This window comes from Psammomys obesus, unplaced genomic scaffold (genome assembly GCF_907164565.1).
Source record: "Psammomys obesus unplaced genomic scaffold, mPsaObe1.curated_primary_1811, whole genome shotgun sequence".
In the NCBI taxonomy this organism is placed as follows: Eukaryota; Metazoa; Chordata; class Mammalia; order Rodentia; family Muridae; genus Psammomys; species Psammomys obesus.
In genome coordinates this window covers 806,197-819,913 of record NW_026592732.1, presented here as the reverse complement: position 1 = coordinate 819,913, position 13,717 = coordinate 806,197, and the positions used below count along the sequence as shown (strand labels likewise).

The 13,717-nt window shown below is 48.2% G+C and overlaps 2 protein-coding genes across 3 annotated transcripts in view; one reads left to right on the top strand and one right to left on the bottom strand.

Moving 5' to 3' along the window:
- Positions 1 to 944, bottom strand: part of Zc3h4 (zinc finger CCCH-type containing 4) — a 35,845-nt gene extending 34,901 nt beyond the window's left edge. The window contains exon 1 of the mRNA XM_055615475.1: positions 38 to 944. The gene's annotated coding sequence lies outside the window, so the exon portion shown is untranslated. The remainder of the gene's footprint in view (positions 1 to 37) is intronic.
- Positions 945 to 10,594: 9,650 nt separating this feature from the next.
- Sae1 (SUMO1 activating enzyme subunit 1) overlaps positions 10,595 to 13,717 on the top strand; it is a 54,331-nt gene continuing 51,208 nt past the window's right edge. For both annotated transcript variants that reach the window (XM_055615529.1, XM_055615530.1), the window contains exon 1: positions 10,595 to 10,766. In XM_055615529.1, coding sequence (XP_055471504.1) covers positions 10,657 to 10,766 — 110 coding nt within the window. In that variant the 5' untranslated portion in view covers positions 10,595 to 10,656. The remainder of the gene's footprint in view (positions 10,767 to 13,717) is intronic.

Below are 13,717 nucleotides of genomic sequence, written 5' to 3'. Positions count from 1 at the left end.
TACATATATATAGGGTTTTTTTCGGTTTCGGAATCACCTCTGAGCCGACTTCCACGCAGGCCGCGCGGCCTAGGCCCCGGAGAGGCCGCCCGCCGCTTGCTTTCTCCGCAGCCTGGCCCTGCGCTCACTCGCTCACGGGCGCGGAACCCTCATCGGGGCGAGAGGTCCCCTTCCGCCGCACACACACGCACACACACACGCGCGGGCCCCCGGGGCCTGAGACCCGGGGGACACGGACACTGGTGGGTGGTTGGGTGTAATTGGCGCGCGCCGCACGCAACGGAGCAAGCGAAGGGGAAGGGGGAAGAGGAGAGCGAGCAAGGGGATGGTTAAAAAAAATCTAGGGAGAGGAGGAAACGGGCGGCGGAGACGGGCCGACTGTCTCGCCCGCCCTAGGTGGCCCAGCTGCCCGGCCCCCGCCGCGGTCGGGAATTCACACAAAATGGCGGCACAACCGGGACGACGAGCACAGAGGCTGAAGCCGGAGGAAGGGCGTGGAAGGAGGGGGGAACTGAGAGGTCGGAGGAGAGTCACGTGGAGAGGGCAGCGACAGCCCGCCCGAAGGCGGGCGGAAAGAGCCGAAGCGGAAGGGCGAGGCGGAGGAGACACGGAGAGAGCCGAAGGCGGCTGAGAAAAACCCGAGAGGTTGAAATAAGCCGGAAAGAGCCGAACGAGGATCTAGGCCACTGAAGAATCGTGAAGCGGATCAAAGACCCACCTAAAGAAGCAAGGGTGGTCGTGAGGGTGGGACTAGAGAAGCCACGGAGAGCCGGAAATAGCCGAAGCGCTTCGGAATTGGAGAAACTTGGGGATTTGAGACAATCCGGAAAGAGCCGAAGCCAGTGAAGGGATCCCGGTAGGAGGCGGAAGTAGCCGAAATAAATTGAGCCCAGCGAATAGGAATTAGCGAATGAGCTGAACGGGTGGGGCTGGAGAGGCGATTAATTAACTCGAGTAAATGACTTTCAGGAACTCGCCCCAAAGCAAGCGAGAAGAACCGAAAATTGCTAGTTTGAAGGAAGGCGGGAAGAGCCAAAAGTTTTAGGTGGGAGAATGGGAGGGAAAAAAATTTAACCGAAAGTCGGAGACCGGTCCCAGGAGTCGGACGTTTCCGAAGAGGGGCTGGAGCGGAGGCGGCCCGGAGATGACGTCACTACATAAGCAGCCTGGTGACGTCATCCCTGGGGGCGAGAAGGGCGGGGCCTGACTATGCGAGCTTAGTGGAAATTTTGACAGGGTTCCTAAACCACTAACAAAATCTTTGGACCCTCACTTCCTACCCGTGTTGATGTTTATAGATGGAGATTGAACCCGAAGACCGAAGGCTCAGTTGGCTTAAGGTCATTTGCTTGGGGTCAAGATCTGGAGAAAAGGCAAAGTTGGCAATGCTTGCCTCTAAGCATACAGGAAACCCAAAGCTTCATCCACAGCACCGCATCGTACGGTTTCAGTGGCCCCGGCGGTCTCAGTTGGGAGGCAAAAGGATGAGAAACGCAAGGTCATCCTGACCCTCATGATGGAAGGAGAACCGACTCCCAAAAAATGCCACATCCTCTAACCTTATGCAAAAATACAGAAAAAAGAGGAGATAATGGTGCAGGCAGGGACAAGGTCGGAGAAAAGAGGTCCAAAGTGAGGAAAAAGCTCATTTCATTCAACCCTTGCTGAAGCACGTATGGCTTTGGTTCTCAAAAGAGAAAAATTGTAGCGGGGGTGGGAAGTCCGAAGACGGGCCTTGTCAGGAAAACAAAAAACCACAAAAACCGTAACTCACCTATATGCCTGTGGAGTGACATAAAACTCAGTTCTGATAAACTAAGGAGTCTGCTTGCTAGAGCCTCCTTTTTATTAGCCAGGACAAGCTTTCCGTGTATACGTAGCTCTGACTGTCCTGGATCTCCTTTTGTAGAACAGTCTGGCCTCCAACTCACAGAGATCTGCCTTCCTCTGCCTCCCAAATAAGTGCTGGGATTAAAGGCGTGTACCGTACCTGCCAGCTGAGCCTCCAAATTTTTAACCAAGCTGTCAGAATGTAATTCTTTTGAAAATATATTTATGTATATGAGCACAGAACAGAGCATCAGATCCAATTATAGATAGTTGTAAGACACCATGTGGTTGTTGGGAATTGAACTCAGGACCTCTAGGAAGAGCAGCCAGTGCTCTTAACCGATAAGCCATCTCTCCAGCCCCCAGGAAATGTAATTCTTAATCTGATTTCTTTGGGGGCAACCCAAAGCCTTGTACTTACTACAGAAATTCTCTGAGACACATCCCCAGCCCCAATCTAATAGGGGCTATCCCTCCCTCCTTTCCCCTAACCCCCAGGGTCTCAGCTCATTAAGTAGACATGAATGGTCTTAAACTCTCAGAGATCTGCCTGCCTCTGCCTCTAAAATGTTGAGATTAGCCTGGCTATTCTGTTATGTACCATGTTCCTAAGAGCTGATCTTTTGACCTGCTCATAACTATGATATACACCCATAATCCCAGCACTTCTGAGTCTGAGACAGGGGCATTTCTTTAGATTTGGGGCCAACCCATGCTACCTAGTAAATTCCAAAATAACTTTAACTACGGAGTAAGACCCAATCACAGCCAGGTGTGGTGGCCCACACCTTTAATCCAAGCACTCCAGCCACAGAGGCAGGTGGATCTCTGTGAGTTCAAGGCCAGTCTCATCTACAAAGTGAGTTCCAGGATAGGCAGGGCTGTTACATACAGTAATCCTGTCTTGAAAAAATAACCCACCCAATAAAACCTATCTCAAAACAAAGAAAACCAGGGAAAATTCTAAATAATAATAATAATAATAATAATAAATGGGAGAGACCCTGTTAGTTGTGTCTGTGAATGACTCTATTTCGTTTACTTTCCCTATTCACCCAAGCTCGCCAGAATCCTCTCTCCTCCACTGCAGCCCATCCCCCCCTCCCCGCCTCACCCAGAGACTGTCTCTGTAGCCCCTCCCCCCCCACTTGAAACCTGTTGTGTGACATGATTTATGAACCTGCAGTATAACTCTGCCACATAAATCCTAACAGGCCCCACAGCAAGCAACATGGGCAAACAGATCATGACAAACTCATTTTGATCCCCTGAATCCACATTTTAAAAATCTGATTCTGTGGCAGACATCTGTAATCCAAGTACTCAATGGCAGACAAGAGGCAGAGGCAGTAGAATTGGCCTGGAACTCCTGGGCCAAAAGATCACAACCCAATAAGGTAAAAGGGGGAACCTGCTTGTGGGAGTAGGGGAAATCCGGAGTGAATGAGGTCCTGAATGAGTGTGTTACTGACATTGGCATGAGCATGTCAAGACGCCAAAGCCTCAAGCTCTTCCCTCCTGGGCCATGTGGATAGTAAAAGTATAGACAGGGAATGTCCATCATGGCTTCCCCTGGTATTCCAGTCTGAAGACTGCTCCCTTCGAAGACCCTTCCTACAGAGAATAGCTAAACCTGTCTCTTTGATCAAGCTATGCATCATATATCTTTGTCCTTAATAACCCCGCTTCTTCATTAGCTGTATGCAGTAATGGTGCCTCCCTGTTCACCTATATATAATAAACACACTGAGCTTCCAGGGTCCTGAGGTTTCCCCAGCAGCTAGCAAAATCTTCCCAATCCAGCTCTTCTCTATACGTGTTTGTCTTTTCCTTTCCCACCCCACATAGGTCTGTCCCCAGAGCAATGCAGGGCACAGCACAACTTGGTTTTAGTGAATTGAACAGGCCTACAATCCCGGTAGTTAGGAGTTTGGGGCAGGAGGATCAAGAGTTCAAGGCCAGACTGGGCTACATAGTTCAGTCAGGAAAGAAAGCTGGTGTGGTGTGGTGGTGCATACCTTTAATCCCAGCACTACAGAGGCAGAGGCTGGTGCATCTCTGTGAATTCAAGGCCAGCCTGGTCTACAGAGCCAAGTTCCAGGACAGCCAGTGCTATAAACAGAACAAAAACAAAAAAAAAAAAAAAAAAAAAAAGAAAAAAATTAAAAAGAAGAAAGAGACCAGTGAAATGGTTCAGTGGATACAACAGCACTTGCTGCCAAGACTGATGATGACCTGAGTTCCAGGTCAGCTGGGTCCACATACGGTAGAAGGAAAGGAGTTACTCAGGAAAGTTTTCCTCTCTCTCTCCATTCCTCACATACAAATCACACATTGGGAAAAAAGGAGACGGAGGGAAACTAAGAGGGTTCATTCTTTATCCCAGCAAGGTCATTCCTACTACACTAGGTATTTGAGTCTGGGCCGGGCCGAACAGTAAGACCCTGTCTGATACGGACAAGCAAGATTGAAACATCCCAGCCTCGAATGTGGCACACACCTTTAATCTGAGTACTCAGAAGCAAAGGCAGGCAGATCTGAGTTTGAGACCACCCTGGTTTACAGTTCCAGGACAGCTAGCTATGTAGAGAGACCACAGATCATTGCAAAACTTTTTCCTAGCACCTCACATATGCTTACAGACACTTCTGAGTCACAGCTTCAGTCCTTTAACTTGTTGAGAAGTGGTGATGGACGCTTTGATCCCAGCACTCAGAAGACAGAGGCAGGTGGAGTTCAAGGCTAGCCAAATCAATGGAGTGAGTTCCAGGACAGCCAGGGCTACACAGAGAAACCTTATCTTGAAAAGAAGAAGGAGGAGGGGGAGGAGGCAATATCATTTAGCCCAGGCTGGCCTTAAACTTGCTATGTAGCTGAGGATATCCTTGAACTCATGCTCCTCCCTCCTCCTCGACTTTCTATTTGCAGATGTGTGTCCCTCCATCTGACTTTTGCTATTTGTTGTCGGAGAAAAACAAAATGTCCGTAGATGCCTTCCCTGGATCTCTTCTGCCTTGCTTTGTCCCTTTTCTTCCCTAGTTGAATTTTGCTGTTACTGGAATAGCCTGAAACTCCATGGCTCAAGTGATTCTCTGACCAAATAAATATAGGACTAAAGGTACGTGTTGGCTCTCTCTCTTTCCTCTCTCTTCCCTCTCTCTTTTTCTAACACTCTCATATACCCTAGGTTAGCCTTCAACTTCCTATATATTGGAGGATGATCTTGAACTTCTGAACCTCCTGCCTCCACTTCCTCGGTATTGGTACTGGGATTACTGACAGGCACCATCCCATTTAGGGAATCAAACCCAGAATTTCCTGTATACCAAGCAAGCCCTCTAACCAGTTCAGCTCTGCCTCCAGCCAACAAGGTTTGTTTTTTGTTTGTTTTGTTTTGTTTTTTCTTTATAGTTCCTGGGATGGCTCTAGGGAGGTTTCCATTGTATAAATGAAAACGTTTTACAGAGAAGATACCCTCATTCCCTTTGAGTGAGGAAGAAATATCTGGTAGTAGCCTCTGGAGCCATCTGGACAAGAAAGGAACCCATCAGAGCCTACCAATGGTGGCACACGCCTTTAACCCAGCACTTGGGAGGGAGAGGCAGGAAGATCTCTGAGTTCAAGGCCAGCCTGGTTTACATAGTTAATTTTCAGGAGAGCCTAGGATACACAGAGAAATCCTGTCTTGAAAAAGAAAAGAAAGAAAGCCATCAGGAAAAAAAAAGAAGAAGAAGAGGGGTTAGACTGCCTTGGCCCTGAAGCATGCAAGGCAAAGCAATCTCTCTTTCCCTCTTCTTTTATAATCCAACCCAGCTTTTAGGGGAAAAGGTGCCAGGTAATAAAATCTAAACAGAGATAATTTCATCCTTCTCTCAAGTGGATGATGCCGCCCCCTATGGGACCTCTGTGAAATTACTGAGAAAAATTAGTAAGTGGTTTTCAGAAATGAGCTTTCTCCAGGGAACAGTACGCCTTAGAATCTGTTCTTTTACCCTTCATGTTTTCATTGTTAGTTACAATGACGAGGGTTTGTTTCCAAGGATCTGACACTCATCATAAGTGGTCACCTCATGAACAGTTAATGAAAGAACAAAAGCCAGGCCTAGGGCAAAGGCAAATGGTCCAGAAGTATGGAAATAGACACAGCACAGTCAGGAGCTCAGGGTCATCTCCAGTACATGGCTTCTTGGAGCTCAGTGGGGTCTCCGTGAGGTCTTCTCACAAAAAGGAGAGAAAGCTTGTGTCATCAGATACAGTATTTGGCTGGCATAGTAAGTGCACTAAACGTCACTGTGACTTAAACACTTAAAAATTGCTTGCAAGACATTTAATCCCAGCACTTGGGAGGCAGAGGCAGGCAGATCTCTGTGAGTTCTGAGGCCAGCCTGGTCTACAAAGTGAGTCCAAGACAGCCAAGGCTACACAGAGAAACCCTGTCTCAAAAAACCAAAACAAACAAACAAACAAACAAGCAAACAAAAACCAAGGGGCTGGTGTGAGATCAAGAACATCTGCTGCTTACAACTACCTGTAACTCATGTTCCAGTAAAGCCCTGCTCTCCTCCAGCATCTGATGACATCATATGCTTGTGGCACTCATACATACATTTACACAAGCACACATTCACGCAACATAAAAAAAAAATACATAAGGGCCCTTAGCGACAAAGCCATCTCTCCACACTGGGTTACACTTGTTACCATTTCTTTCCCATGGGTTCTTTCATTTGCTACTTACACCACCTGCCCAGACTGAGGTCCATCTCAGGGAGGCTTGGCTTGCTGGCATCCATAAATACAGCCTTTCTTCCACTTAGCCTTTGGCTCTGCAATTAGGTCTTGCACTTGGAAGAGCTGCAGCAGCAATGGCTCTGGCTTTCCAAGGCCCTTGAGGGTTGCTGGTTGTCCCAACCATGGCTGATCCTGTGAATACTCCCAGAGTGCAAGAAGGGCTAAGAACACAGATCTCCCACCCAAGTACTAACTAAGCCCAACCTTGCTTAGCTCCTGAGAGCATATGAGATCCTGGCACTCAGCCCTAGGTGCCATTACTAGCACTGAAATAATAATAATAAGTTTGTATGTAGCCTGGCTTAGTTTCTCAGATCTGTGACCCTAGTACTCTAAATGCTAAGGCAGGAGGATTGTTTTTAGTTCCAGGCCAGGCTGTGATACTAAAGGAGACACTATCTCAAAAATTTTTTTTAGGATTTATTTATTATATATACAATATTCTGTTTGCGTGTACACCTGCACACCAGAGGAGGGCAGCAGATCTCACTATAGATGGTTGTGAGCCACCATGTGGTTGCTGGAAATTGAACTCAGAACCTTTGGGAGAACAGCCAGCGCTCTTAACCTCTGAGCCATCAGTTTAGCGCTGATTAACATTTTTTTTTTTTTTTAAATCAACAAGCTGAGTGTGGTGCCACCTTCCTTTATGTCCAACACTCTGGAGGGAGAGGCAGGTTTATCTTTGTGAGTTCCAGGCCAGTTTGGTCCACAAATCAAATCCAGAACAGCTGGTCTCAAAAAAACAGAAACAAAACAAACAAACAAATAAAAAACCAAAGCAACAACTTCCCCCGGAGTATATGCAGAACAACAGAACCTCTCCTCTCCAAGGCCTGTCGGTACTCTGGGCTCCTCGAGAGCTCTTCACACTGTGACAGACTACCCAGGGAAAGCAGCGTGTGGATAGAAGGGTTTGTTCTGACTCACACTTTGCTGGTACTGTTCCCTGTGGTGGAGCAGGTTTAGAAGCAGGAGTGTGTGGTTGCTGGTCACGTGGCCCCTGCAGCAGAAAGCCGAGAAGGATGAATGTTTGTTCTTGCTTTGCCCTCTCCAGTCTGGGATGGTGGGCCGTGCAGTTCACAGTGACGGTAGGTCTTCCTGTGGTAAAGTAACCTAACCTGGAAACTCACCAATATGCAGAGGCTTGTCTCCTAGCTAATAGTCTCATCTTGTCAAGCAGACAATTAAAATTCACCATCATAGGGGCTGGAGGATTGCTCAGTGGTTAAGGGAACTGACTGTCCTTGCAGAGGACCTGGGTTCAAATCCCAGCACCCATATGGCAGCTCACAACTGTCTGTAAATCACATCTGACAGTTTCACATAGACCTACATATAATAAAGATAAATAAATTTTTAAAAATTAACCATCCCTGTAACTCTGTTCTTTTTGAAAACTATTTTATTATATTTCTTTTTTATTTCTTTATTGGTTTTTGTGTAGGTGGATGGGTGGCTGTATCTTCTACTTGCAAGTACACCTGCAGGCCAGAAGAGGGCATCAGATCTCATTATAGATGCTTGTGAGCCACGGTGTGGTTGCTGGGAATTGAACTCAGGACCTCTGGAAGGGCAGACACAGCCCTGCCCCCACCCCTTTATTTATTCATTTATTTATTTATCAATTAATTAACTATTTTCTGAGACAGGGTCTCTCTATGTAGCCCTGACTTTCCTAGAACTTGCTTTGTAAACCAGGCTAGCCTGGAAATCAAAATTCATCTACTTGCCTCTGCCTGGGATTAAAAGCGTGTATCACCATGCCCAGGATATATTTTATTTCTGTTTTATTTAGAGGACATTTTGAGACACAGTCTTGCTATGTAGTGAGGCTAGTCTCAGTGCCAAAATGGCACGGTGGCTGCATCGGCTTCCCTAGTGCCAGCCTGAACATCCTGTTCTTGCTGGTGTGTTGTTGGGACATAAATGTATGGAGGTGAAAGATCAGCCTTTGCTGTTGCTATCAGAAGCTGTCTGTTTTAGTGTTTTTACTTTATTTTATTAATGTGGTAGTGGGGCCTGGAGAGACGACTCAGTGGTGAAGAGGACTTGTTGTTTTTCCAGAGGATCTGGATTCAGTTCTTAGCACCGGCTTGGGGGACTTCAGCTGTGTGTAACTCCAGGTCTGAGGGAATTCAACACTCTCTTCTGCTCTCCTTGGGCACTGCACACACCCATCGCACAAACATGCAGATGACAGACAAACACCTATACACATAAAAAAAATTGTGTGTGTGTGTGTGAGACAGAGAATTTTGTTTTGGTCTTGCTTTGTAGAGCAGGCTGGCCTAAAACTCACAGAGATCTGCCAGCCCCTGCCTCCCTGAGTGCTGGGATTATAGGCATGGTCCATGAGCTTGGCCTGGGGGAGTCAGTTCTATTCTTCCACTTTTATGTGGGTTAGAGGGATGGAACTCATGTTGCCATGCTTGCAAAGGAGGTGCCCTTTCCCAGTGCACCATCTGGACAGCAACCGCCTTGGGTTTTGGTACAGGATCTCTTTCCGGGGACATGGGCTTGCTGGTCGACTAGTCTGGCTGGTAATCAAGGCCAAAGGATCCTTCTGTCTTCACCCCACCTCACCCCACAAAGTGCTGGGATTACAAATCTGCGCTACAGAGCATGGGAGCATGAGCCTTTGTTGTTGTTTTTAAACCAGGGGATCTAGAGTGCAAACTCAGGTCCTTTTGCTTGCCCAGAGAGCATTTTACTGAACCATTGTTGTGGACGTTTTGGTTTATGATATGTGAACATGTTTTTGTTAAAATTACAAGTTGTGGGTTTTAGTTTTTCCTTAACACTTAACACCTGTTAAGTGTCTGGTGCAGAATATGGTCTTTGCTACGTGGAATCAGTGGAATTCTGAGTACTTTGAGGGGTATAAACATGACAGCCCAGAGGAGGCTGCTTGGAGGAGGGCTGCTTGCTGCTGGTTCGTCCTGCTGCTGCATTTGCTGATTACCTGAACTTCTGATACTGGTATTGCCCCCCAAATAATCCTATGACCATACCCATCGGGAAGTAGCAGAGAGAACTCTGGCTCGGCCCCTGTCTCCACTAACCTTTCTCTCCTACCTGGTGTTGGGGAGTTGGAAGGGAGGAAGAAACGTTTAATAACCCTAAATGAAGTAGGTTTGTCAAAAAAAAAAAAAAAAAAAAAAAAAATCAAGGTCAGCACACCATCTCTTCAGTCCTTGTTTGTTGTGAGACAGGGTCTCACTATGTAGCCCTGGCTGGCCTGGAGCTCAGTATGCATACCAGACTGACCTAGAATTCAGATATATGTCTGTCTCCGAGTCCTGAGTACTGGGATTAAAGACATTTGTGACCATCAATGTTTATTAAGAGACAGAATCTCACTCGTAGTTAATTCCCCTGCCTCAGACTACTGAATGTTGAGATTACAGGCATATTTGTTTGCTAAGAGGATCCCCTGGAACCCAGGCTGGCCTTGAACCTTTGATCCCTTTAGCTTTTTTATTATTATTTTTTTAATCTAAAAGCTGTGATCACAGGCATGGCCCACCATGCCCAATTTGAGTACTGCATCTTACCAAAGGATTTGAGGATCTACAAATTTTGGTGTAGGGAAAGGGGAGAGGGGGAATGTGCTCCCTTCGCCCCACCTTCCCATCTACCTCCATTCCCTCCAGGAGTTTCCTTTTTTTTTCTCACTAGGTGGTGATCTCCATGCGGGCAGGTCGTTATTTTAAGTGTCCACTTTATTTCTCCACATCCTCGACGCTGGAACCCCCACGAGAACAGCTTCGTAAACGACCCTGCGGACATCCTTGCCGAGCCCAAACGCCCGCCACTTTTTCTCCTCTTCCCTCTCCAGGATTGCCCGGCGTCCGCGTCACGTGACGCGCGTCCGCCGGCTGGCCTGGGAGTCCTGGGAATCCACGTGCTGCCCCGCCAGGCCAGGGGACGGCACTGCGCAGGCGCGGCTGTCTGCGCAGGCGCACGCGCCCCGGCGCGCGGCTCCGCGGGCGGTTGGCGAGAGCGGGAGCGGGTGAGGTGAAAGCCGGCGCCATGGTGGAGAAGGAGGAGGCCGGCGGGGGCGGCGGCGGCGGCATCAGCGAGGAGGAGGCGGCGCAGTACGACCGACAGATCCGCCTGTGGGGCCTGGAGGCCCAGAAGCGGTGAGGGGCGCGGCGGGCCGGCGGGCGGGTCCGGGCTGCGGAGCCGAGCGGGGCTTGGCGCCTGCCTTCGCCAGCCCTCGGGATGGAAGAGCGGAGGCTGTCTCTGTGAAGCGTGGGGGGAGCAGGCGGCCCGCGGGTGCTAGCGCGAGTGGCCTCGGAGGATTCGAACTCGTGGCCACCGCTCGGTGTCTGCCACCTGCGATGGTGGGGCTTTCGGGGAGGCTTTGAGGGTGGAAGAGGGGGCGGGCATGCGTGCAAAGGGTGGGGACGGGCTGAGCTCATCCATTCATTGCTCGTCAGTGGGAGCCTGTGGAGGACGCCCTTGGGGCTGGCAAACCCCACAGGCTCCTCTGGGGTGGGCTTGGGAGCAAGTCCTGACAAAGGGACACCTGGAGAGAGAGGCCCAGAGTGACTGCATTTATTTAAGCGTACTGCCACGGGTGCTGTTCAGTTGTGTTGTTTTGTTCTGTTTCCCCTTCTTTCTCTAAGTGACATGTTTTTCTCTGTGTAGCCCAGGCTGTCCTCGACCTCTCCCTGTAGACCAGGCTGGCCTTGAACTCAGAGGTGACCTGCCTCCTGCCTGAGTGCAGGAGTATTAAAAAGGACTGCACCACCATGCCCTTCTTTCCTGTTTCAGATTTATTTATTTATTTATTTATTTTGCGGGTCATGGTTGAGCACATCTTTAATTATGGCACTCGGGAGGCAGAGACAGTCGGATCCCTGAGTTGGCTGTCAGCTGAGATCTGTAGTTGCAGGAGAGCCAGGACTACACAGTGAGACCCTGTCAAATCAAAACAAATCCCAAAGTTATGGGTTTTATAGCCTCGGCTGGCCTTGAACTTGCAGAGATCCTCTTCCGTAGCCTTTCAAGTGCTGGGATATATATGCATGCACCATCACATCTTGGCTCCCAACTCACTCTGTAAACCAGGCTGTCCTGGAACCCACAGAGATCCTCCTGCCTCTGCTTCTTCTGTGCTGGAATTCAAGTCTAAAGCCGTGCACCACCATTGCCCAGCTGCATTTTACTTTTTTTCTTTTTGGAGTACTTTTAAAATTTCATGTATGTATTTGTTTTCGTGCGCATATCTCATGTACCTGTGCATGCCAAAGAACAACTTTGCAGCCATTTCTCATCTTTCACCTTCGTGTGGAGTCTGAGGCTTGAGCTCAGGTTGCCAGACATGCCCCAGGCCTTCCAGACAAGCTCTTTACCTTGGTGAGGCTTTTTGCTTGGGATTTCTGAGCTTTTTTTATTGAACAAAATAGGCTCCTTCCCGACTTGAAGCTTATGTTCTGCTAGGGACTGAGGACAGTATTCATAAATCAAGTTTCCATAGTAACAATGCTCCAGGTACTGGCACACACCCGAAATTCTGGCACTCAGGAGGGTGAGGATGGAGGAGTGGACTGAAGGCTAGTCTCAAGTTCGTAGTGATGAGTTTGATGTCACTGTGACCTATATAGCTACACCTTATCTCAAGAAACCAAAAATACTGCTAGGCATGGTGGTAAGAGCCTTCATCCTGTTGGAGGCAGGTCTGGGCTATCTAAACACCCGTTGTTGTGGTGGCCTACACTTGTAGCCCCAGTGTTTGAGAGGTTGCTGAGGCAGAGAAGCATATAACAAAGATGTGTTGGTGCATGCCTATGAGCTTAGCACCTAAGAGGTAAATGCAGGAAGATCAGAAGTTCAAGGCCTTGGCATGATGGCATACACCTTTATTCCCAGTGAACTTGAGGCCTTTGGTCTACATTGTGAGTTCCGGGTCAGCCAAGGCTACATAATGAGACCTAGGTAATGGGAGCTGGAGAGGCAGATCATATAAGTTAGGAGCACTGGCTGCTCGTTCAATAGACTCAGGTTTGGTTTCCCCCATCCACATGATGGCTCCCAGCCACCTGTAGCTCCAGTCCTAGGGAATCTGACATTTTCTTGTGCCCCCTACAGGCACTGCACGCATGTCCTGCACATACACACACTCAGATATGCACACAGTCTCTGAGGGAGAAAAAGGTGTGAATCTACTTCATGAGGCTGTGGAAGTAAATGAGATAGTGCATGAACAACACTCAGAAGACAAAGGTGGCCGGTCACGGTGGCACACTCCTTTAATCACAGCACTAGGGAGGCAGAGGCAGGTGGATCTCTGTGAGTTCGAGGCCAGCCTGGGCTACAAAGTGAGTCCAGAATAGCCAAGGCTACACAGAGAAACCCTGTCTTGAAAAACCAAAAGAAAAGAGAAGATATTAGTAAATTCTCTGCATTATTAGACAAGTCTGAAGAGCCAGCAACAGAAGGGAAAGTATTAAGTGTATTGAACGACTTAATCTCCAGGAGGTTTTAAGAGCAATGTAGTTTAAGTGCTGGGATGGAATCGCATGTTCGGCATGTGTGTTTTACCTGGGTCACAAACACTCCCAGCCTATCCCAGCAAATGAATTTATTTTATTATTTTCCTTTGAGATAGGGTTTCACTCTAGTCCAGGCTACCATCAAACTTGGAGCAGTCTTCCTGCCCAGTGCTAGGAGAGCTGACATCATAGGTGTAGTGACATGTACTAACTATAGCAATGGAGGACAGGAGTTCAAGGCCAGCCTGGGTTGCACGAGACTGTCTCAAAAACAAAACAAGAAACTTTTGTTTTAAGCCTTTTCTCTCTGAGGATTTTAAAAATGTAGCAGTTATGAAGCATAGAGGTTTGTTTATATTCTGTCAGTGAAATTTGGTCTGTGCCTTGTCTTCCAGCAGGTCGCTTAAGCATGTTAGTTGGGTGTATAGCTCAATTGGTAGTGTTTCCTTAGCATATACAAAGCCCTAGGTTCTGTATCTAGCATTATATAAGGAAAGGACTCCCATAGCTCATGTCCATAATCTCAACCCTGTCTCCCCCTCCTAAACACACACACACACACACACACACACACACACACACACACACACACA